The sequence below is a fragment of the Trachurus japonicus genome, chromosome 8, assembly GCF_045865225.1.
Source record: "Trachurus japonicus isolate A0001 chromosome 8, Traja_1.0".
NCBI classification, from domain to species: Eukaryota; Metazoa; Chordata; class Actinopteri; order Carangiformes; family Carangidae; genus Trachurus; species Trachurus japonicus.
Window position 1 is genome coordinate 24,097,347 of NC_140914.1, and position 23,330 is coordinate 24,120,676.

Sequence of the window (23,330 nt, forward strand, 5' to 3'; positions counted from 1 at the left end):
TACCTGTGAAGTTAAACGGCCCAGTGCGCATGCGCCGGGAGCGGACTATTTGCTGGCAGCTGCTGCTGTTGGTACAGTGACTGCTGCTACCGCTGCTGCTGCTGCTGCTGCTGGTGCTGGTGATGTGGAAGAAGTAACGGTGTCCAGCTCGTCGGCACTGGAAGGGAAACTGGCAAGATAATACTCGTGATTTTGTCATAGTTATTTTATCATTGAACCGTAGCGCGTTGCTTCTTAAGAGCGTGTTATATTTCTTTGTTTTCGACTTTCCGGGGAGAAACCACAGCAGGCTAGCGCCAGGCTAGGACGGCTAGCTACCGTTAGCTCGCAGCGCACGGCGCAGTTACGGCTCAGCTGCTGCCGACTCTTTACAGCTGCATATAAAAAAAATAGTCCAGTTTCCGAGGCTTTAAACAGCGATGCGGGGACCACATCCTTGGCTGTTTTTCGTCTGAAGGTTACCGGGCTCCTATATATAACTTTTTGAAGTCCAGAAGATCTGCAGTCGCCTTGAGATGATGAGCTAAAATTGATGCTTGGATTCAAACCAGCGCAGATCAAACAACTGCAGAGGAGGTGAGTGAGTCCAGCAGCAGGATGGAGCCACAACTCTCAACAACAGCTACCATCTTTTCCTGTCGCTTTGTTTGTCTTACCTCGCAGACCCTCTATATCAGCTGATGTAAATATATTGCTGATGTAAATATATTGCCCCCTCACCCCCACCCCCCACTGAATTAGCATAAAAAATGATGTCACCATTACTCTTAAAATCCAGCACGGATTGTTGTGTCCACAGTTACAAAGGTTGGACGGTGGGAAACATGCTCTGTGTCGTCCTGTTACAGCAACACTTAGCACCACTGTAAGGAAAAGGGAAATGACTTGTGGTCAAGGCTAAGTAGCCCAGTTGTTGCCTCCACTGGCTCTGATTGAACACTACCTTAATGGCCTGATGCTTTTACAGTAGCTATGTGTCATGATGCAGCTCTTATAGCCTGAGGACAGTGGACTTGATGATGGTCCGTCACAAACACAGCTGAATCGATTGAGGTCAAAGTACAATGCATGTTTTGAAACCTGCCCACGGGTGCAGTGAACAGGATTGATGAGTTGCCTCTCTCGCTTGTCTGTGGCCCACTGGGAAGCACCGAGCCATGTTGTTGTGGGTGCAGCCTGGTGTTTGTGATCATCTCCAGTGTATACATCTATTATGAAAAACAGGCATCACTTTATATAAATACATTTTAAAGAATCCGTAGATTTATTATCACAGTTTTATGTTTAACAACTTGAGTCATTTACATATCTATTCATGGCTGATTGATTTAGAGAATCAATTGTGTCTCTCATCCTGCTAGGCTATGTAAGAAAAAGGTGCCATGATAAATGGTAAGACCTCTCCTCTCTGGTACATTTGCTAAATGTACGTGCTAAATAGTCTAATTGATATTAATCAAATAAAAGTGCATGGTGTCTTGTGTCAAAGTAGAACTGCCACCTATATCATTGCACAAGATGTTAGGTTACATGATTGCTTTGTAGTAGAGAGAAAGGAAAATAAAGTAGAGTGGATGACACCAATGTCAAAATATGACAAACCAGTGAATTTATATTCTAGTTATCTCACTGGTATTTTTTCTTCCTTCCCAATAATTAAGAAATCAAAAAACAGTCAGTGTTCAAGAGCCTTTTGTAGGCCTACTGTCCTATTTGATTTCCTTGCAGTTTCCTTTTCTGAGTAATCTAACACATTGTGGTGTGTGACACGCTGTAAGCTGACGAGCAGAATGAGTTGTCCATGAGCACACCGAGTGCCAATATTGAACCCATATTTAGCTGGTTCAAGGGGGGAAGGAGGTGGGGGGTGAAAGTCATTGTGGAATTAGTTTTTCTGTGAATGATTAGATTATGGCCTTCCTGTTATCCACACCAAGACGCTGACGTAGTTGCAGGGATGCAAGTACACAGAGATGTGCAGTGACTTAACAGGGTTGGGAGGGACACGCAGCAGACTTTAGATGCTTTTGATGTTTGTAAGTTTGACTCATGTTGTTTCTGTTTGTCCAAATCCATGCTGTGGTAATGCATTACACAACACTTGTCTTGTTAACACTTATTATATGAATATTATTGATACTTTGAGTTGTGGAGGTTTTCTAACGTGTGATATCCTCCCATGCTAATAATGTGGTGTCATCATCAGCACTGACATAGTACATAATCTAAAAAAGACGACTGAGTTGGTTTTGGACGATGCAGTGCTGCACAGCTGGTTTAGTTTATTTAACAATGGGTATTTAAGTGAAGCACAAAAATGATACCTGATGCCGCTCACTGTCTCCCATCTTTCCAGTCTATGACTCTTGTCATATAATGGTCCCCATTTTAGAGAATTAGGGTTTATTCCACTTTAGTTTCATGTCAACGATCAGCCTTGTTACCCGTGGTTACACACATCACTGTGTTCAGCCTGCACTTTGGTGCTGTTTTGTGGAAAGGTGTTAGACTTAGACTTTATGTGTTTCGCTACTCTGGAGAAATATGTTTGTGTTTGGTGCCATTTCTAGCTTCACTACACTTCCCCCGGCCCTCAGGAAGACACAGAGAAATAAAAGGGGAGAAATTGGGTCAGCAGCCTTCAGCTCGTTGCTGTCACACTGATTCGCTGTGTTTGAGTGATTCAACCCCCCCCTCCACCCCCTCAACCCACCAACGTGTGCTGGTGTGTGTGTTTTTTTTTTTTACACTCTTTGTCAGCCTCTCCTCACCCACCCACCTTATTCCTCTTCTTTTCACTCCTTCCGCTTTGATCTCACTTCACCTGTCTATCCACGCAGTCTTAGCGGATAGACAGTGTAGATCTGTGCACTGTCCTACTTTTTGCTCTGTATCTCTATTCGTATCAGTCTGACATTAGCAGATGTTGACTCATGCAGGCCTGTGTTGGATTTACACATTTTCATTTGGGCTTTATAACAGACATAAGGTTTTACAGCTGATTGTTATTGACCAGTTGTTTCAATACGTCCAATGCTTAATGAAATAAGGCTGAATATGTCTGATTTTACACGAAGGGCATCTGCATTTACGAAATCTATTTCATACTCTTTCTTCATACAGATGATGAGTCAACTTTGGCGGCGAGACATCCCCCTGTCGGAGAGGTTGGGGAATGACTCTCCAGTCGGTATTGCCCCGGCTTCCCCAGCCACCCTGGCCCCGCTGGGCGCCAACTCCTCCATGGTCCCAGAGGCCCCGGTGGTCACACAAGAACAGCCAATTTTCCTCATGACCTCCACAGCTCAAACTATATCAGGTTTCTTTGTTTGGACAGCTCTTCTAATCACGTGTCACCAGGTAAGAAGATCCTGACATTGGTTGAATGCAGATTTCAGGTTCTCTCTCCACAGCCATAGTTGTTTGTCTACCAGTACATACAGTATAAGAGAAAGCTTGTAGATCTAGGAGGAGTTTAAAGTAATACTCTCACCTAGCTGTCAGTGGTTTGGTCTTATTGAAATCAGTGAGAGTGTGTTTTTTATTTAACACTATCATTATCAATATAAATGCCACTGATACTCAAGATGATAAAGCCTTATATAAAGACTTAATACAAAGTGTAAGTGAGTGCTGCCACTGGTTTTCTTGCTGTAGCCCTGCAACCTTTTAGCAAGGAGGTGAAGTTGGAGTACTGAGACTAAACCTAAATCTGACACATGGTCTTTCAAGTCTACCCACAGTTCTTGCTCTATTTCTGTAACCCCCATGTAGTGAAGGTGGGTTCTCTGACAACAAATGGCTCCTTTTCCCGCAAAGAAAAACAAAAATACAGTCCACGCATTCACACTCAGGAGCATTTTTCCATGAGGCCCTGTTAAAGGCTAGTGCTTTTTATTTGCACATGCACGCACAGGTTTTACGTCTTGTCGGGACAAGGCTCCTTTTAAATATTAAACTTTTTTTGATCATAGAGAGGATAGGAACTGACTGGAGAGAGAGAGACATTGGGTCATTCCAGATGTGTCAGTTCATCAACCCCAGTTTGTGTTTTAGCTCCCTGTGTAACATAATCAGTGGTGATCTAACTCTCTGAAGAGCGGAAATGTTACGTGTTAGTGTGGTGCAGCACAGAGGATGAGTGGTGTTTGTCTTGTTGTTTGTGTTAGTTCATCAGGCCTTGTGTTACAATAGAGGTTCGGAGGGTTAGATGAGTGATTTGTCTTCTATTGTCTGCTGCTGCTTCTCTCCACGTACACGCTATAAGAGGAGCCCTCTGCTACTCTGGCAACAGGTGCTCCGGGCTCAACTACGACATCATCAAAGACCAGGGGATGGGTGTGTGTGTGTGTGTGTGTGTGTGTGTGTGTGCGTGCAGAGGAGGGAAGAGGGTAACCTAGCAACAAGCCCTGTGAGCAAAGTGCACTATGTTGCTCGGTGTGTTGTCACCCACTCTTTGTCATTTTACCCAAGGTGTGTGTCTGTTTACAATCCAGGAAAGGTGATAGGTGGGGCATTGTGTAAGTGGAAAGGAGCCGGGTGGTGCAGACAGAGATGCTGCCGCCGCTGACAAAGGCCCACCCTGTCCTTCCTGCCGTCTGCTGCTCTGAATAGGAGAGATAAAAGCCCCGGTATCAATTACCTGAAACAACCCCAACGACAGTGCATAACATGTTGGTGCAGACACACAGAGCTCCAGACAAATGTATACTGGTTGTATTCTGACCTGTGCAGACAGACCACGGCCTGATGACAGCACACATGCAGGTTTTATGAGGTAGTGGTTAGTCTCTCCGACCCATTTGATTGATTGATTGAAATGTTTATTTCGAATTTGAAAAAGGAAATTAAAAAAAGAGAATAAGACAAAACATTTAAACATGAGATATAGAAAATACATATTTGAAAAGGAGTGAGAAGAAGTCAAACTTATAAACTCCCACCCCCTCTCCTTAAATAATGAATAACTACCTAAACCTGTCTTATGTTACAGTAACATAATATAATATATATTATAGGAATATAAATTACATATACACTGAGTACAGAAATTATACATACATACATATACCTACACATATCCACATACACATTGCATACACATACATTACATATCCACATAAACATCCATATGTACACACATCTCCATACATACAAACATACATGCATGTACACATATAATATAGGTCTAATACCATTTATTGGTAGTTTTTCATGCAAACTTGTGCAAATCAGTGTGAGATACCGCATCACAGTTGGTGCTCCCTGATTAAACAAATACTTTTGACAGCCAATCAGATTAGATTTTCTCATGTGTCTATGCACCTATGCCTGTTTTTCGGCGCATCTTCTTGTCTGAGTCTCCCCCATTTTATTTTTTAATTGAGCTAATGCAGTATTTCTAGAATGAGCAGCTCTCTCTCTCTCTCTGTCAGAGCCAGATCCCACCGAGTCAATATGATGCCATCAAGAAAAAATGTTCCAGCTGATCCCTCAGCAAATGATGGAAGGCTGATGTAGACAAGTTAAAATTAAGTGAAAAGTGAAAACCTGCTGTTGTTGTGGATTCACAGCACAAGAAGGGATCCAAAACACAGCAGTATGGTGACAGCGCAGTGCTAGGGGATGCCCCAGGTCATGTTTTTTTGTGGCGCTGATGTTGATAACGATCATTTCCACAGCTGATATCAATCATTTTTGGCATGCGCTGCAGATGGCATACGTTGTGTCAGTCTCACACTCTTTGTAAAAGTTCCACATGGCTGACATGTTTTGTTTTGGTGGCCTGTCACGCACTGTTGCATTGAACAATGTGGGAGGAAGGACTAGACTACACAGTAAACCATGCTCCTCTCATCAACCACAGGTGGTTTTAGGTTTTAAAGTGACAGGACACATCAGTACTGATCTACAGATCACAGAGGTAATAATGATCGGTGGCTGATCAATCACGGCATCTCTGTATAGCAACATACAACGTCTATACAGTCTGCCTCCTTAAGACCATGCTGCATTCATTTACCATCCACACATACGCACATAAAGTTATTACCAACTGGAAAAATGTCTGACTCATTCCTGCACCAAATATGTCATAGAATAATAAAAAGAAATAAAAAATACTATAAATAGCCAGCAGTAAATTGATTGTAGTATATATGTGTAGGTACTCGTGTTATTCTTTGAAATTCTTGGTCAGATAATAGCGATGTACGAAGTGTCTGACATGATCACTCACTGTATTTTTAATGGATCCTGTTTTTTCTCACCTCTTCTCTCTCTGTTCTTTTTAGATCTACATGCACCTACGTTACTACAGCTCTCCAAATGAACAGAGGCACATAGTTAGGATCCTCTTCATAGTGCCCATCTATGCCTTCGACTCTTGGCTCAGCCTTCTGTTCTTCACCAACGAGGAGTATTATGTGTACTTTGACACAGTCCGGGATTGCTACGAAGGTGCGTGGATAGAGGAACACAGCACAATGAACATGTTCACTTGCACTTTCTTTTACAGTCTGAATTGTACGCTGCCATGTTTGACAGACACACAGCATGCCAGCATTCGCCACAGATCTGAGAGTGGGTGGTTTGTGCTTCCGTGTTTGTCTTTTGATTCCCAGTAGAAAAGGGGTGTGAGAATTTATGTGCCCTGATACCCCAGTGGCAGATGGCCTTTGCAGTGTCTTCATTTGCAAAGGTTGCCATCTTTGTTCTCATGTCTCTGTGGCCTGTTGGGATTGCAGGGGAGGGGGAAACCTGTTGCCTAGCAACTGTATGAAAACGAGCAAATCCTTGGGAAGACTTTTAAAAAGCGTCTCACTTGTGAGAAGATAAACCACGACCTTGTTCTTTATCCTACCAGCCTGAAATGAAAATATTTTGACAGTGCTTTCTGGGTGTCATTGCAGAATCTGAGAATAAAACAGGCACTTGCGTAACATGCAGTGGTTATGATAGTGTGTATACGCACTTTCAATATATTATCACATGCAAGTTGCTGTGATAACAGCTTTTTCACCTGTGATGGTTGGCTGATTTTCTGTGTTTGTATCACTGCAAACTGAGTGAAATTGGGGTTTTGAGCTGTTGATCTCCTTTTCATCATTTTCTTACATTTTAAAAAGTAAATAATAAACTGACTCATTATTAAAAGCAAAGTTGACAAATTAATTGATTATGAAAATAATGGTTGGTTGCACCAATGCACATATGAATATGATTTATATTAGTGTGAGTTGGAATTTGGTCCATTTTGTATGTTGATACTGAATATAACTGCTGCTTTTCATATAGAGTCACATTAGTATCATCTACTGCTAATCAGTTATGTTGTTGTAAAGTACACATTGGATAATGGATAAATAGTTGAGTAGCACATTGAAAGTGAATGATATTGGTTTTGACACTAGTTCAGTTAGTTTCAGTAAAGGGAAATATCAACGGTTTAGATTAAGTTTAGATTAACAAGAAAAACATGTATGTGTTGTTGCTTTCATTGTTAACAATCTAGGATATTTATACTCTCAAAATGCACCGTCAGATTATTTTAATCTTTTATACAAGCAGTCCTTTTCAAGCTAAAAGCAGCAACAGTACATTTTAGACTGAGGAAGTACTGTGTCAGTGATAACGCTACATTAACAAAGCCAGCGCTGTGCTGACTGTGTTCTGGCAGGGGTTGTCACTCAGCGTGCTACCATCAGAGGCTTACTTTTAAACTCAGCCACTTTGAACAGTAAATAGAGCTACGGCAGTGGGGAGCTGGTGTCTGTGGGCAACTCTCAATTTAGCCTGAGATCACCTGAGGCAGCAGACGAAAAACCCTTGCGCTCAGGGACACTAATTACTGGGATCACTGTGCAGTCCAGCCTGCTTCATTCAAATGATGTGTTACTTCTCAGCTAAACAGACAATAGGTTATCAACCAGTTCACACAAAGTGGCGTGACTGTGCTGTATGTATTATATATGATTACAATGATTTTTTTTCATGAGAATACCAAGAACTGAATGGCTGTGTGGGGTTTAAATGCAGACAGTGATGCATAGTCTTCATATCTGAAGCTGTGCGTACAGTCAGTTAAAACTCAGTCTGCATCAGAGATTTGTCGAGGTAGCACAAAACAGCTGGGGAAGCCAGTTGAATTGATTAGGCTGATTATGTATCAGAATAGTAAGGGGTCAGGGATACACCTGGCTCTGCTAGCTCACGTTCAGGCCCATGATGCTATGTGAACATTGAACCTTATTGTGTGGCAGTGTGACGTGACCATGAGCTTGGTTTAGTGCTGTTTTCACCACTAAACCACATAATTACACCACCATACCATACCAACCATTACTCAGTCATTTCCAACTCCGTGGATGACTCACCTTTCTGCCTTCAAATAGAAAGCTCAGCAGCTCTGAAAGAAAGAATCAGCAAAACACAACAACACCTTCATGTATAACTATAATTGAATGGCTATGTAATTAAACCACTGCTGCTATAGTTATTATGTATGAGTATGTTACAGGAAACTGTTAGAAACATTCAGGGTTTTCAAATGTCTGTGATTTTGTAAATTTGAGTGGTCACCTTACAAATGCAGTAACATTTTTTCTGCAGCCTTTGTCATCTACAACTTCCTGAGTCTGTGTTACGAGTATCTGGGGGGAGAGAGTGCCATCATGGCTGAGATCAGAGGGAAACCTATCGAGTAAGTCTCGTTACCTTCCCTGTTTTTCTCAATCTGTTCGCATGGTTAAAATAGCTGGCATACTTCTCCAACTTGTCTCACCTGTATGAACCTGCACTTCCCTGTAGGTCAAGCTGTATGTATGGGACCTGTTGCCTGTGGGGAAAGACCTACTCCATTGGATTCCTCAGGTTTTGCAAACAGGTACTAAACAGCCTCTTTGTTCATTTATCATATCCATATAGTATGACTGAGATCCACTTGGAGAGATGTTAAGATTGGTTGAAGTGCTCTAGACATCCCAGCCACGTGGCTGTCATGATACTGTGCTAAACACAACATAAATGTGTATGACAAACGGCCATAACATTAAAACAGGTGACTGAGTGGACTCAGAAAGACTTTGTTTTCAGAGGTAAACTCTTTAACCTAGTGTCTGCTTTAAGTTCTGTCTATTAATAGGATTATTAACAGGTTTGTTTTAATAATTCACACATATTTTAGGAATTTGAATAAAATAACAGACAACAGAGATCAAGTAAAGTGCAAGGTTTCTTCTAATATATGACTATGAGAGGGAACAACACTGACTCCAAAGTTGTAGTCCAACTACCAAAAACAGACAAAACATGACATCATACAGTCAAGGCTACAAGGCTTCTATGATTTTCTCCCCTTCTAGAAATTCAAGAAAGAAAAGAAAATTTGCCCTTAATCATAAAGGGTGAGCTTTTCAAGGGGGGGTTTGATAGTCCATCAAGCCAAACTTATTCAAAGTGTGACTTCGATTGGTGTGTATCCAGAGCTCATTCTGAATCATTAGAAGCCTGATTTGATTTTAAACTGCATTAGTCATTTTAATGGTTGTACCCAATACTCCACGGTTTTACACATTCAAAAAATACGTAGTAACAGTGGTGTTTACTGAATGAGTGATTCAGTGTTCAACATTCATCAACATTTCCTTGTATGTATGTATGTATGTATGAGTCAATCTCTTTGCCTCCCAATCACTTCCTCAGGCGACTCTACAGTTCTGTGTGGTGAAACCCCTAATGGCAGTGATCACTGTCATTCTTCAGGCCTTTGGAAAATACAGAGATGGAGACTTCAAGTAAGTTTCCTCTGCAGTTTGAAACCACTTTCATTCACAGCATGAACATCGGCTCGAGACACACCTACCTCTGTCTCGCCGTGTTATGTTACAGTGCTGTTAAAAAAAAGCTATAAAAGCTGAGCAGCATTGGTTGAACCTTCTGAATGCAGAGTATTCATATCTTTAATGAGTTCAAATCAAGTTTCATCATCTCTACTGTGCAGTCTGGTATGGCCACTACATTTAAATCCCTCTTTCATCCAGTGTTGCTAGTGGCTACCTGTACGTGACCATCATCTACAACATCTCCGTCAGTCTGTCGCTCTACGCTCTCTTCCTCTTCTACTTTGCCACACGTGAACTGCTTGTCCCATACAACCCCGTGCTCAAGTTCTTCATGGTCAAGTCGGTCATCTTCCTCTCCTTCTGGCAGGGTAAGCAAGCACACACACACGCATCCTGAGAGCTGGAAATATCACTGTCAGATACTGTCCCCCCTCTATTAAATATGAAGGGAGGCTTACACATCCTTGAGTTTTACACTGCTGACTTGTATCATCAGAACAGACATGTCCTGTGATTTTCCTTTCATCACATATTTTTGCCTATTAAATCCGTCTTATATGATTTATGCGCACTCCTTCCAAAAGTCCACAATAGGCTATTCAATGTGAAAACTCTCGCACATATTTTTATGATTCATTATTCATGGATATAGCTTGGTTGTGTTGATAGGGACAGGCAAAGTGCAACAAACACATGTTCTGTTGCTCCATTTTCAAATAAAAGAACATAGTCCTGAAATGTAAATTTCTCTTCTATAATACACATTCTACATCTTGGGGGCGCCATCTTTCTAAATACAGCCTTCCTGGGAAAAAAGGCACTGTTGCGGTGTTGTTTTGGGTTGTAAGCTACATTGAAAGTAATGGATTTTTCTGAGCGGCCCCCCATTCACGCACACAGGCTTCCACCAAGGCGGCTGCCAAAATCACCCAGGCCTTAGCCTTTTAGATAGTCAGAGAAAGCCATGATAAAAAATGTTGCTCACAGCTTCCTTTTTAATTTCTCTCTGTATGGTTTGTATTTTCTCACTCTTGCTCTCTTTGTATGATTCAGGGATGCTTCTGGCCATCCTGGAGAAGTGTGGAGCCATCCCTCAGATCAGCTCTGCTGGCTTCTCAGTGGGCGAGGGAACAGTTGCCGCCGGTTACCAAAACTTCATCATTTGCATTGAGATGTTCTTTGCTGCTGTTGCTCTGCGCCATGCCTTTACTTACAAAGTCTACATGGATAAAAGACTGGACTCATACGGTAAAGGGACTGCATGTTAATATGTTTGTATGTGTGTGTGTGTCTTTATGTCTGTATGTGCATTTTAGGGTTTTAAGAAGCAGGTGTGATTTCTTGGTTTGAGAGGAAAAGTAAAGTCAAATGTGTGAATAATGATTGAATAGTTGTGCTTGTTTGTGAGGGTAATTTATTATTCAATCTAATCCTGGTGTATAACTCACACATAACTCTTGATACAGTCTGATTTCTACCTCTCTTTGAACTGACCTCACTCTGTGTCCAACCCTTTACTTTGATTCCCATCTTTAACACTCTTTAAAATATCTTTAAACATTTCTCTTTTCTTCGGCTCCATCACTTTTATCTTGACTTTCTCATTTTCCTTCTCTCCCTTTTCTCCTTTTTCTCTCTTCCTCCCTGTGCTGCACTCAAAGGCTCATTTCCTATCTATGGACAGTACGGTAGGTCTAACGTTAGTCATCTTTCATCTCTGTCTGCCACAGTGTAGTAAATCACAGTACCTTTTATTTGCTTTTTTGTGTTTTCATTGTGGTCAAATGCTCATTACTGTCAAGTGCAGCATGAAATCCATTGATACGTTTAGAATTGTGGGTATTTTGTTGTCTTGTTTCCTTATTTTCATTTTGCGGTCAGTGACTTAGTACTTTTTGTTTCTCCTGGCTTCATTTTGTTTAGTCTATGTTCAGGGTTAGGAGTCTCCTCTTGTTCTCTCAGGCCTCTCTTGTCAAACATGCCTCCACTTTCTAGAAGCAGAGAAGATTTCTTTGTTAAAAATGTAGGTGATAAGAACAAATTAGTAACGGAAAATGGTAAATCTGCACCTGTCCAGATCTTTTGCAAAAGTATTTTTAGCCAACACTTGAAAGAATTAATTTGACAACTTGATGGAAACATTCATTTTCTGTCATTTCATCCCTCCCACACCTTCCACCCTGCTCTGTCTTTTTGTTTATATGTCACCTTCTCTCCCCACTTCCAGGTCGCTGTGCCCCAATGAAGAGCATCTCCAGCAGCCTGAAGGAGACCATGAATCCAGGCGACATGGTCCAGGATGCCATACATAACTTCTCCCCAGCTTATCAGCAGTACACCCAGCAGTCCACACTGGACCGGAGTGGGGGGCCCCCTCTCTCCCGCAGCCACAGTAACGTCAGCACCCGCGGGGACAATGAAAAGACCCTGCTGCTCAGCTCTGATGATGAGTTCTGAGACTCAGACATGCACTCAGAAGGTCACTTTAGCCCCATAGCTCATATTGAATTTTTAGCAGCCGTGTGACAAATCTGATCTTTTTTTCCGACCTGAACATGGAAGATCGGATTGTGTTTTGGGGGTTTTCTTTTTCACATTTAGACATAGTGGTCAGTAGACTGCAGGAAAGTGTTTTTGGAGGAAATAAGAGCAGACAGAGGGAGCATGAAGAGGACAGACATGTTGTTTACGAATAGGGTGGTTCAGAACTTTTATGTTGATATCGTAAAGGCCATTACTGACAAGATCTGTGGATACATACAGTAAATATGGATCAGGACAAATAAACTCTGCTTTTATCCAGCATCCTTATGATGCACTTTAGACACTATGGCAAAAAAAAAAAAACGTTATCAGATATCAAATGTACACAAGTGCCATCCTCACCTGAAACACATGGCCTCCTTCATTATCAAGTTTTGTATTGATTGTTAATGCACACTCCTCCTCGCCCCTCTGCCAACTTTGCCTCTTACTGAAACGTTGCCAAATAGACGGAGCAGTACCTTGAGCTTCAGTTAATGAGACACTGTCTTCAGATTTAGAGCTGATTTATAGCCTTTGTATTGCAAGGCTTCATTTTAATATATAAGGATTTAATCGCAAATATTTTTTTTTTATTTAAATGTTGTATGACCTTGAAGGTATAACTCGAGACTAGTATGTTGGAAAATTGTTATTCCAGATATGTTGCAAATATTCAGTGTATGTTTTCATTTTGTTGCGGATTCATATGAAAAAGTGAATCCCAAGTGTAACCGTATGACTGTGGCTGTGGCTTGAGCTCCTCCCACAATGTTATTGTTTGTGAAGCACAGAGAGAACAGCTGGAGGAGAGTTATTAGTGTGGGCAGAGGGACTGGCGGAAGGACAACGCCCACATAGATTACAGATTACAGATTACTGAAGAAGTAACACTTTCCTGCAGACCCGGTCCAGATGTGATCTGCTGTGGATTGTGTTTCCATAATTAAGGGCATTACAGACAGCACAGATCAAGCCTGCCTCTGCTGGTGCTGTTTATAATGGCATCACTGCTGGAGGAGCTGTGAGTGAGTCAGGACATGGGTCACTTAAGACAAATAAGGACATGTAAAGATGTGTCAGTGCGATCAAGACTTTACATCTGACTGTGCTCACATCCTGTATAGAAACATATGGGCATTACCCAAGGGACTGAGTGTTAAAGGGACAGAAAGAAAATATATGTTAAAGTGGCAATCTTGGAGATTTTCATTTAAATGACCAAGTTTAAGTCACTATCACTAAATTAGCTCTTAAACTCACCTGCCACATCACAAGGAACACAAGTCACCAACATCAAGTGTAGTTTAAAAACAAACCTGTAATTGCCATGGATGGCCATAGGTGTCGCCAAAGATAACAAAACAGAAATCTTCAAGTTACTACTTATGAGAGATGCAAGCTTAAAATATCGATCCATGGCGTCAGACAAGGGAATGGAGAAACCTTTGAGCCTGCCTTCCATCCCCCTCTATTTCCTTAAGATAATATGAGCTGTATTTGAGCTGGTTGTTCATATTGTCATCAACTAGGTTTAATATGTGTTGTAGCAGCAGCTGGCGTTAAAGTTGTTTGTGGTTGTGATTCTAAATATTTAACAGCAGAGCACAGCAGTATAAAAGCTTAGGTAGATAATTTGGACACATTATACAAGGCCAAACACTGCCTTTAATTTTTTTGTTAATATTGAGAGCAGAACCCAAACAGATTTTACTCTACTCGATCGGCTGCAGGTAAATATCGTACAGCACAGGCTTTGTGAGTAATGAATGTAGTTCGGGTGAAAAATTAACAACCAAATGGCTGTGAATCTTCAACAGTGCAACGTCAACCTCATAATGAGAAAATCATGAATCATAATCCATTAGAATATAGGTCACTTCAGTCCTATATTCTAACAAGATATAGGTCTGAAGTGTTTGTGAATTGTGCAATCCACCACCAGTGGATACAAATGCTGGTTTTCAGCTGTGACTTCTAACCCACATCCCCTCCTCCAACCACCTCCTGCACTCTAATAAGTAATGCATCACTTGTGTATTCCTCTGCTGAGCCAGCAGCGATTCTGTTAATGGCAAAAGTTGAGTGAATTTATTCTATTAATTTAACGTTAACTTAGTCATATTGAAAAAGTGATATTCACTGCCTTACGCTTTGCCCCGAGGCAACAGCATATCAAACTGAAGCGTCTCGATTGAAAACACTATCAAATGATAATTTTGATACTACATGATTTAAACGCTGGATGTTCATGTAAAGCTGAATATTTTGAATCAGTAAATATTATACCAGAAAGAAGAGAATGCTGTAAATAGTCAAACTGAGCACTGCAAAACATTCATGATGATGACGGCTATGATGGCGTTGCTTGGTATAGTGCTTTGTTTTAATATTTTTGTGTTTTTTAATATTTTAATTTTCATATATTCTCTTGATATATTTCTGTTACATACCTTTTTAATTTGTATATTGGTAATATCTCATGTTTTGATGCTATATTGGTTTCTGTTGGTGTTGAAAAGAAAATAAATGACAAATTGAAACAAGACATATCTACCATGTTTTGTCACAACAGTGTGGAATATATTGTAACCCTATGAAATGTATCTACTATAAGCACTCTTAAGAAAATGGTATTTATTTCACTTTGACTAAATTTAGACTATCTGACTGTTACAGTTACCACTTACTTGGCAGGCTTAGATTTTGGAAACCTGTAATTGGCATTTGTGATATGATGTAACTGAAGAGACAAGTACTTATTGTGTATTCATAATAAGAATTATCATTGTGTCAATATTTACTTACAACTATAAATACCTATACATTTAAGTGCTGCTTACATACCAATAGAGCAGTGACAGTAATTCAGTGATTTAGAATGGGACATTTTATTGGTAAATGAGTGCTTCTGTACTTGCATGTACACACTGATGATAATTATAATGCACCATTTTTGATATACAAGATATACATTTTTCTTGAAATATTTGTACAGTGTCATTTGTCATTTGATTGGTATAAATCTCAACACTGCTAATGAGATACACATAATTTAATATGACCAATTTAATAAATGTTTCAATCAAATACTAATTGTTTACAAATTAAAATGGGGTGGATATCCATGTTGGGAAAACGCGCAAGATGTATTTTCACGTAAAATAAATACAAATATGAAATATTTATGGGTGGTAGATGGTAATATTATGGGTGTCAATCATGGTTGGGGGCGGGGCTTTCTCGTTGCCAGCCAATCACAGCTGCCTCTGCTCGCAGGCTGAGCGACGCTAAGCTAACAACAACAACACAGCTGAGCACAGTCAGTCACAGGTGCGTTTTATTATTGTGTTAATTGAACGGAAGTTGGAGTTCATCTCATTTGTTTTTTCAACAGGACTGTAAGAAAGAAAGCAGCAGTTTCTTATTTTAGCCCTTGTTCCAAGTTAGCGCTGACATTTGGCTGAAGTAGAGGTTAGCGTCGGTTATAATGAGCTAACGTTAACTTACAGTCCTTTTCAAGCGAGGCCCCGGTGACACGGTGACGACAGGCGAGAGAGAGAAAGCCCAGTAACTTCTCCGAGATAAAACAGTCCGCTGATAAAACAGTAACACGACAGAGGCGCTTGACCAGCCGGAGGAGAGTGTGTCTTCACAATGAGAGGCTCGTACGGAGACAGAGACAGAGACCGTGGCCGTGACAGAGGGTGAGCAGCAGCACAGTCAACACTGTCACTTAGCATGTGAGCTAATGCTAGCACAAAGTATTTTATATATTTCCATGTTGATTTCTGCAAACTCTCGCCCGGGAAAATGTCGAAAACAGAGCAGTGCAGTGTGTGTGTGTCTCGTGATTTGTGCAGGAGCCCTCGTTTCGGGTCCAGCAGAAGTGGACCCCCGCCGGGGAAGAAGTTTGGGAACCCCGGGGACCGTTTACGGAAGAAGAGGTGGGACCTGGACGAGCTCCCCAAGTTTGAGAAGAACTTCTACTCTGAACACACTGAAGTGCAGCGAGTGAGCCAGGTGTGTGTGCCTGCTGCTGAGTATCACAGTAGGGTATTCAGATGTATTCACATGGTGCAAACCTCCTGTTATGATCCTTAAAACTAGTGGGTTTTTTTGTTTGTTTGTTTTTTAAAGTTTTGTGACAGCACTCTCTGTCTTGGTCTGTGAGGGTTTGTGAGGTTTGTTGTCTTGTGATTGCAGTATGAACTTGAAGAGTATCGCAGGAAGAAAGAAATCACTGTTCGGGGCTCGGGCTGCCCAAAGCCTGTCACCAGCTTCCATCAGGCACAGTTTCCCCGTAAGCACGCACAAACATGGATGTCTGGACATACAAAATTGTGTAATACAGTAGTAAAAACTTCTCTAAAGCTACCAGCTGCTAATAGGACTCATCACTTTAACCCTGTCTCTCTCTCTCTATAGAATATGTAATGGATGTGCTGATGCAGCAGAACTTCAAGGAGCCCACAGCCATCCAGGCTCAAGGTTTCCCCCTGGCCCTCAGCGGGAGAGACATGGTGGGCATCGCTCAGACTGGCTCTGGGAAGACCTTATCGGTGAGATACATATCTTTCCCTATCCCTGTATTTTATATATTCAGTTCTAGTTAACTCTACAGCGACAAAATCCACTGAACTCTCCTCTCCTCTTTTTATTTTGTCAGTATCTCCTGCCTGCAATTGTGCACATCAACCACCAGCCCTACTTGGAGCGTGGAGATGGACCCATTGTACGTAAAGAGAAATCTTTATCTTTGGATTATCAGAGTTTTTCATGCAACGTTTAAGTGTCTTAAAACTAAAAGCAGTGTGTTGTGGCATGTGGTTTGTAGTGCTTGGTTCTGGCTCCCACGAGAGAACTGGCGCAGCAGGTCCAGCAGGTGGCATATGACTATGGAAAGTCCTCCCGCATCAAAAGCACTTGTGTGTATGGAGGCGCTCCCAAGGGACCCCAGATCCGAGACCTGGAGAGAGGTGGGGAGTGTTCACTGTTTGGATTAACACTAACATGGTTTTGTGTTGCGTAACTTCATATCAAGTGTATCTCCTTCAGGTGTTGAGATCTGCATTGCCACACCAGGTCGTTTGATTGACTTCCTTGAGGCTGGAAAGACCAACCTGCGGCGCTGCACATATCTGGTCCTAGACGAAGCTGACCGTATGCTGGACATGGGCTTTGAACCACAAATTCGCAAAATTGTGGATCAGATCAGGGTAAAGTTGACAAGAGGATGTCGGAAATTATTTTTAAAACAATACCAGTGTTAGTCTTTTTGCAGCAGAGAAATTCCTGCTGTGATAGTTTTATGCTTTATGTTTTCATATGTTTGAACAGTCATTTATTACGTGTCTGTGATTATTTGTTAATTTGATGTGCTCTTTGCCCAGCCTGACAGACAGACCCTGATGTGGAGCGCTACCTGGCCTAAAGAGGTTCGCCAGCTGGCAGAGGACTTCCTGAAGGACTATGTCCAAATCAATGTTGGAGCACTGGAACTCAGCGCCAATCACAACATCCTTCAGATCGTTGATGTCTGTATGGAGAGTGAGAAGGATCACAAGTAAGCAGCCGATCACTCTTTCCCTGCCTTGGTCATGTAGTTTGTTTAATCCCTCTCACTCTTTTCCCTTTACACTCTGTCTTTCCTACTTTTTCACCTGGATTTAACGATTGTCTGGGGAGGTGGACACCTACATGGATAATTTGTAGTTATTGCAGAATGTACTTGGTTTTCGTTTTCCAGGTTGATCCAGCTGATGGAGGAGATTATGGCTGAAAAAGAGAACAAAACCATCATCTTTGTGGAGACCAAGAAACGATGTGATGACCTCACACGCAGAATGAGACGTGATGGGTGAGTGTATATATATGTAGCAGATGTGAATGCACACATCAACAAGCTCCAGTTTTTTACGTAAAAATTAACTCATTCCAGCTGTAATATTGTTCTGTGTGGAACCGGTCAAAACAATGTCTGACTGGTTGCTGTTGTTTTTCCTTAAGGTGGCCTGCCATGTGTATTCATGGAGATAAGAGTCAGCCAGAGAGAGACTGGGTGTTGTCAGGTACTAACACACTGACATTCAAACTGCAGTGACCTACAATATTGTTCCCTTTTCTTGGACGTTGTCTCTTTGCTCTCATTTATCTATCATTTTGTCTGGTGTTGCAGAGTTCCGTAGCGGCAAAGCTCCCATCCTCATCGCTACTGACGTGGCCTCACGTGGTTTGGGTATGTCCTGTGTGCTCAAGTGCAGAGCAAATAATTTCCTCAGAATAACCAAACACTGATATGGTACACACACAAGATACTCCACCATTTAATATAAGAATAATATGAGCAATGATTAGTATAATAATCAGGCTTTTCACTGCATGTTTATTTACAGTAGTTATACGGCTAAACATCAACCACAAACACATACCGATTTGCTTTTCTTAAGCGGCATATGATGCTTCCGAGATAACAGGTGTATCTAACAAGCATCATGTTTGAAGCAGGACTTCCTGTGCAGATCTTAGGCACTTTCCTCTGTTGAATTACACTGAGAAACACCAAACGTAGGAATGATGTTGAATAAAGTGTGACGATGTAAGGGGTGAGGCTAGAGAAGTAGCCCCTTACAGGATGGCAATCTACCTTTAACCTAATTCTATGTTCATTTGTTTTCTTTTCATTTTGTTTTTGTTTGTTTGTTTTTTTGTTTCCAAGTCTCTCTTCCGGCAACTAGAAGCACACAGGCCCACGGGAGCCTGCAGCCGGACCTAGGCATGACAAATCGAAAGCTGACTTTGGGGAGAGAGACGGCCTGATTAATCAGTCCCAGACACAGCCATCTCTGCCGAAAACCTAGAACAGTGCCCGCAAACAAATCTCTCCCCCCTTCCAGGACACTGGCTCCCTGGGCGACATGAGGGGGGGGAGGCAAGCGCGGGATGCTGCTGGGCTTCCAAATTTGATCCTATGGTCGGGGGCGGCTGTCAGGTGAGAGGGCGAAGAGGGCGGTGTGGAGGAGGCCGGGCTCGACTTTCCCATGCCATCATCACAGTGACGCACCACAGCATTAGATCGATTCAGATTCCCCCAGTGACATTTGACAAGTTTTCAATATCCGTATTTATTTTTTGATGGGATATGGATTACGAAAACTTTGCCGCGCAGCCCCTCGAGGAGATAGATTTTCCCATTCCCAATACCACACTTTGGACGACAAAATTTATACCTAAATTAGTCCTGCAGATCTTACTCTTAAATAGACGATAGAAAAGTTTTTGCGAAGCTGAGATACAGTGGTGCGCTACCAGAAGACAGAGAAACAGACAACTGCCAGGAAGTGAGGTTGGGAAGCAGCCAGAGCCGAGCATGGACGTCTATGCTGGAGGCTCCCCTCTGAACTGCCCCCTGATGCCAGCCCCTGACACCCCCCACCACTGGCTGTGCCGGCCGGCCTCTCCCTCTGCGGACGTCATGTCTGGTCCTGGCTGGCAGGAGTCCTGGCCTGGAGGAGCCACCTATCTATAATCGATTTCCCGCTCTTTCACTCTAGTTCTTCTCTGTCCCTGGTTTCCCTCTTTCTCACACACCATCTCTCTTTTTCCTGCTGTCATTCTCTGTCGTCACCACTTCTCTCCCTCTTCTCTTCCTCTCTCATTCATTTATTTTCTCGATTCCTTTCCACCAACCGCCCCCTTCTACCACCCTCCCTCTCCAGCCTCCTATCTTGTACACTCTTACCTTTGTGTTTTTTTCCTCAGTCCTTTTCTGACCTCTTCTGTCCTTTTTCGTCCTCTTGCCTCTTATCCCCAAACCCACTGTGTGTCCTTTGAATTTTTCTTTGTGTATCATACCCAACCACCAGTTATGTCTGTAAACAACTCACCAGCTTTTGATGACTATCTTGCTAAACCCCCCCACCCATAAGGACTAGCACAAACTGCCAGGAGTCAAATTCTCTAGCGGAGCCCACTGTCAAATCCCCGTTACAGAAAGCTTCCACACATCTTCTCCATAGCGTCTGTTTCTTGTTACTAAATTTGAGAAGCTGGGCTCTATGATATCACTGCCTTTGGAAGTGGCCTGGGCATTGGGAACAAGCTACACCAATCAAAGACCCCCCAAAAAAGCCTGCAAGAAAATCTGCCGTTCTACCTACCAGTAAAATGGCAGAGTGAGTCCTTGAAGGTTACATGAAATAATCCAGTAAAGGCCTCTACACCCATCACCTTGCTCTACAGCATAATGCAGCAGTCCCGTCTCCAGTTCAGTGAAAGTCTGGGGGACATGAAGAGGCACAAATAGCAGTAGGGTAGGACGGCGTCCCAGCTCAGTGCGGCTGGAGCTCTGGCCCACACGGTGTCCAGCTTTGGGAGTGTTGTGGAGGAGTGGCGAGGTGGGAGAAGGGACTGCTTTTTGTCCTGTGCGCTCTCCTCCTACCCCTGCAGACCTCCCAGGACTGGTGAGGGGTAGGGGGGACAGCGGGGGTGACTTTGTAAGTCATCACTAAGTCTCTGACAAGGGTAAGTACGGAGCCTCACCCCTCCCTCCCTTCCTCATCTTCTCCTCTGCCAGCCTTCATCATTATGCTTCCAAAACAAAACCCTCCCTCTATGTAATCAGCAGTGTTTTCTGAGCCCTTTGTCAACTGTAATGAGAAACAGACCTCCAATTTGTATGAACAGACTTTCTCTAAAAGAAATGAACTTTCTCAGTTGATTCTTAAACCATTAATATTAGCTGAATGTGTCTGAAAAACAAGAATGTTGAGGTTAAAGTTCAGGCTCACTTGCTTCCCACAATTGGTTACTCCTTTTTTTACTTAATGTTGTCTAAATTCTTGAGCAGACCACTGTAACGTTTTCATCACTCAGTTGAGTTGATCAGTACCTTTGGCTGCACGTAACCCCATTTGCATGTGTGCAAGCACTTACTTATTATACTAGATTATTGAGCCCTGTTTTGTAATTGGCATGGTAAGTAAATTAATTTTCTAATTGTGTATCTTACAAATAGTTGCTCACAGGACAGGTAAGTGATGTTTTCAGAGGATAATGGCTGTCTCCCAGGTATTGTCTGTCTGAATGTTGCCAGTTTCAAAAGCACAAAACCTAAAATTCATGAATGGATAGACTTGATCAATTTCTCAACCAGTGTCAGTTCTGTTCTGACTCTGTTTTTCTCTTTTCCATCCCTGTAACTGATCCCATCACACCACCCCCTTCTCAAACCCACCGCTGCCTCTCACGTCAAGATGTGGAGGATGTCAAGTTTGTCATCAATTATGATTATCCCAGCTCATCAGAGGATTACATCCATCGCATCGGCCGCACGGCCCGCAGCACCAACAAAGGCACCGCCTACACCTTCTTCACCCCGGGGAACCTCCGCCAGGCCCGCGAGCTGATCCGGGTCCTGGAGGAGGCCCGACAGGCCATCAACCCCAAACTGCTGCAGCTGGTCGACACCGGACGTGGAGGAGGCGGAGGAGGTGAGGGACACGTCGGTCTGGCTCAGATAAGTGTGGACTTGTTATACACAATCAGTCTTAATTTGTTCCCTCTCTCCTGTCATTTCCAGGTGGCCGCTCCCGCTTCCGTGGCGGCGGCTCCAATTCCAACAATCCCAACCTGATGTACCAGGACGAGTGTGACCGACGAATGCGCTCTGCCGGGGGCAGCAGCTCCAAGGACAGCCGCAGCAGCAGCAGCAACTACAGCCGCGACGGTCGAGACAGCCGCGGTGGCAGCAGCCGGGACGGAGACCGCACCTCCTCCTCGTCCTCCTCGTACAGAGATCGCAGCAGCAGGGACGGAGGACGCAGCTACAGCTCCACCTCCAACTCGTACGACCAGTACCAGAACAACAACAGCAGCAGCAGCAGCTCCAGGGCCACATCTGGTTCAGGCGGTGGTGGAGCGGGGCAGGTGCCCGCCCCGTCGTCAGCCCCCCAGCCTCTGATGGCCCAGCAGTTCAACCCTCCCCAGCCCATGATGGGCCTGATGGGGCACTCGCCTTTTCAGTTTGCCCCTCCACCACCGCCTCCTCCCTCAGGGAGAAAGTAATGTTGTCCGTCACACTCAGCACAACACACACTACACTCAGTTTCAAAATCAGTCAGAAATGTCTCATCAACATTCCTGTCAAGAGCTTGTCAGGGTTGCAACACATTGGTGCACTGAGTGGAGTTGTCAGAATTAACCTGGGTTTAAACCATTTAGACGGGTTCCCAGGTCATTTATAAGTGGTCATCCCTCTGTGGTTTTGACTTTTTTATTTTTTAAGTCAAGTTAATCACCATTAGTTTTTCAGTTCTACAGAAGCTTGTATGTGTTAGTTCACTTTAGACTTTCGATTGTCCTGAAAATAGGATTTTTGTACAAAAACATGCTTTTTTTTGTATTGTGAGCCTCTCAATGTGAGCTGCTACAGAGGATTTATAGACTACCTGATTTCCCCCAAAGGTAGGTGCTGAAATTAATTTTTGTACGTAAGCTTGTTTCAGTTTTAGTCAATATCTTTATTTTTGGATTTGAACCTTTGTACACTACAAGATCAGTTTGAATTACTGAAGGACCCTAATGTATTTTGAGCAAGGGGTTCAATATTTTTCTTCTATAGTGGGGTTGTTGCTTTTCAGACATAGATATTAATTTAGGCCTTGTAGAGGCAACTCTGCTGGAGCTTTGTGTAGTGATTACACTAGTTTGAGTCATGTGCATGTAAATGAGCTTTTCTTTTTCTTTCTAACAAACTATTCTACAGCCTGCCATAGCCAGCCTTATTCAGTTTATCTCCAATGTGGTGGAGTCTTTGCTGCTGTAATTGATATCTTCCTAGTAGCAAGTCCCTTTTTACAGTTTGTTCTTATGTTTAATAAAGCTCTTCAGTGTATCATTGTGTGGTCTTGAAATCCTTGACGCTGACATTGTAGAGTTGGATCAGAGCTTTGGGTATCTGTTTGA

General features: G+C 42.7%; 2 protein-coding genes across 3 annotated transcripts; both read left to right on the forward strand.

Annotated features, from left to right (window-relative positions):
• The first annotated feature begins 36 nt into the window (after positions 1-36).
• Positions 37-14,908, forward strand: LOC146983323 (transmembrane protein 184B-like). 2 transcript variants are annotated; one of them, XM_085784830.1, is made up of 10 exons: positions 108-576; positions 3,124-3,360; positions 6,294-6,459; positions 8,611-8,701; positions 8,809-8,884; positions 9,703-9,794; positions 10,041-10,210; positions 10,896-11,090; positions 11,504-11,530; positions 12,070-14,908. In XM_085784830.1, the coding sequence occupies exons 2-10, from the start codon at positions 3,124-3,126 to the stop codon at positions 12,297-12,299; spliced, it is 1,284 nt and encodes a 427-aa protein (XP_085640956.1). In that variant the 5' UTR covers positions 108-576; the 3' UTR covers positions 12,300-14,908. The 2 variants fall into 2 exon arrangements, with proteins under 2 accessions (XP_085640957.1, XP_085640956.1); XM_085784831.1 differs by lacking the exon at positions 11,504-11,530 and having other exon boundaries at positions 37-576.
• Positions 14,909-15,645: 737 nt separating this feature from the next.
• Positions 15,646-23,259, forward strand: LOC146983324 (putative ATP-dependent RNA helicase DDX17). The gene is made up of 13 exons (XM_085784835.1): positions 15,646-16,072; positions 16,229-16,388; positions 16,572-16,668; positions 16,794-16,927; positions 17,035-17,100; positions 17,203-17,344; positions 17,424-17,584; positions 17,759-17,931; positions 18,115-18,225; positions 18,375-18,436; positions 18,544-18,603; positions 21,620-21,856; positions 21,946-23,259. Exons 1-13 carry the CDS (start codon positions 16,023-16,025, stop codon positions 22,428-22,430), a joined length of 1,938 nt encoding a protein of 645 aa, XP_085640961.1. The 5' UTR covers positions 15,646-16,022; the 3' UTR covers positions 22,431-23,259.
• The last annotated feature ends 71 nt before the right edge of the window (positions 23,260-23,330 follow it).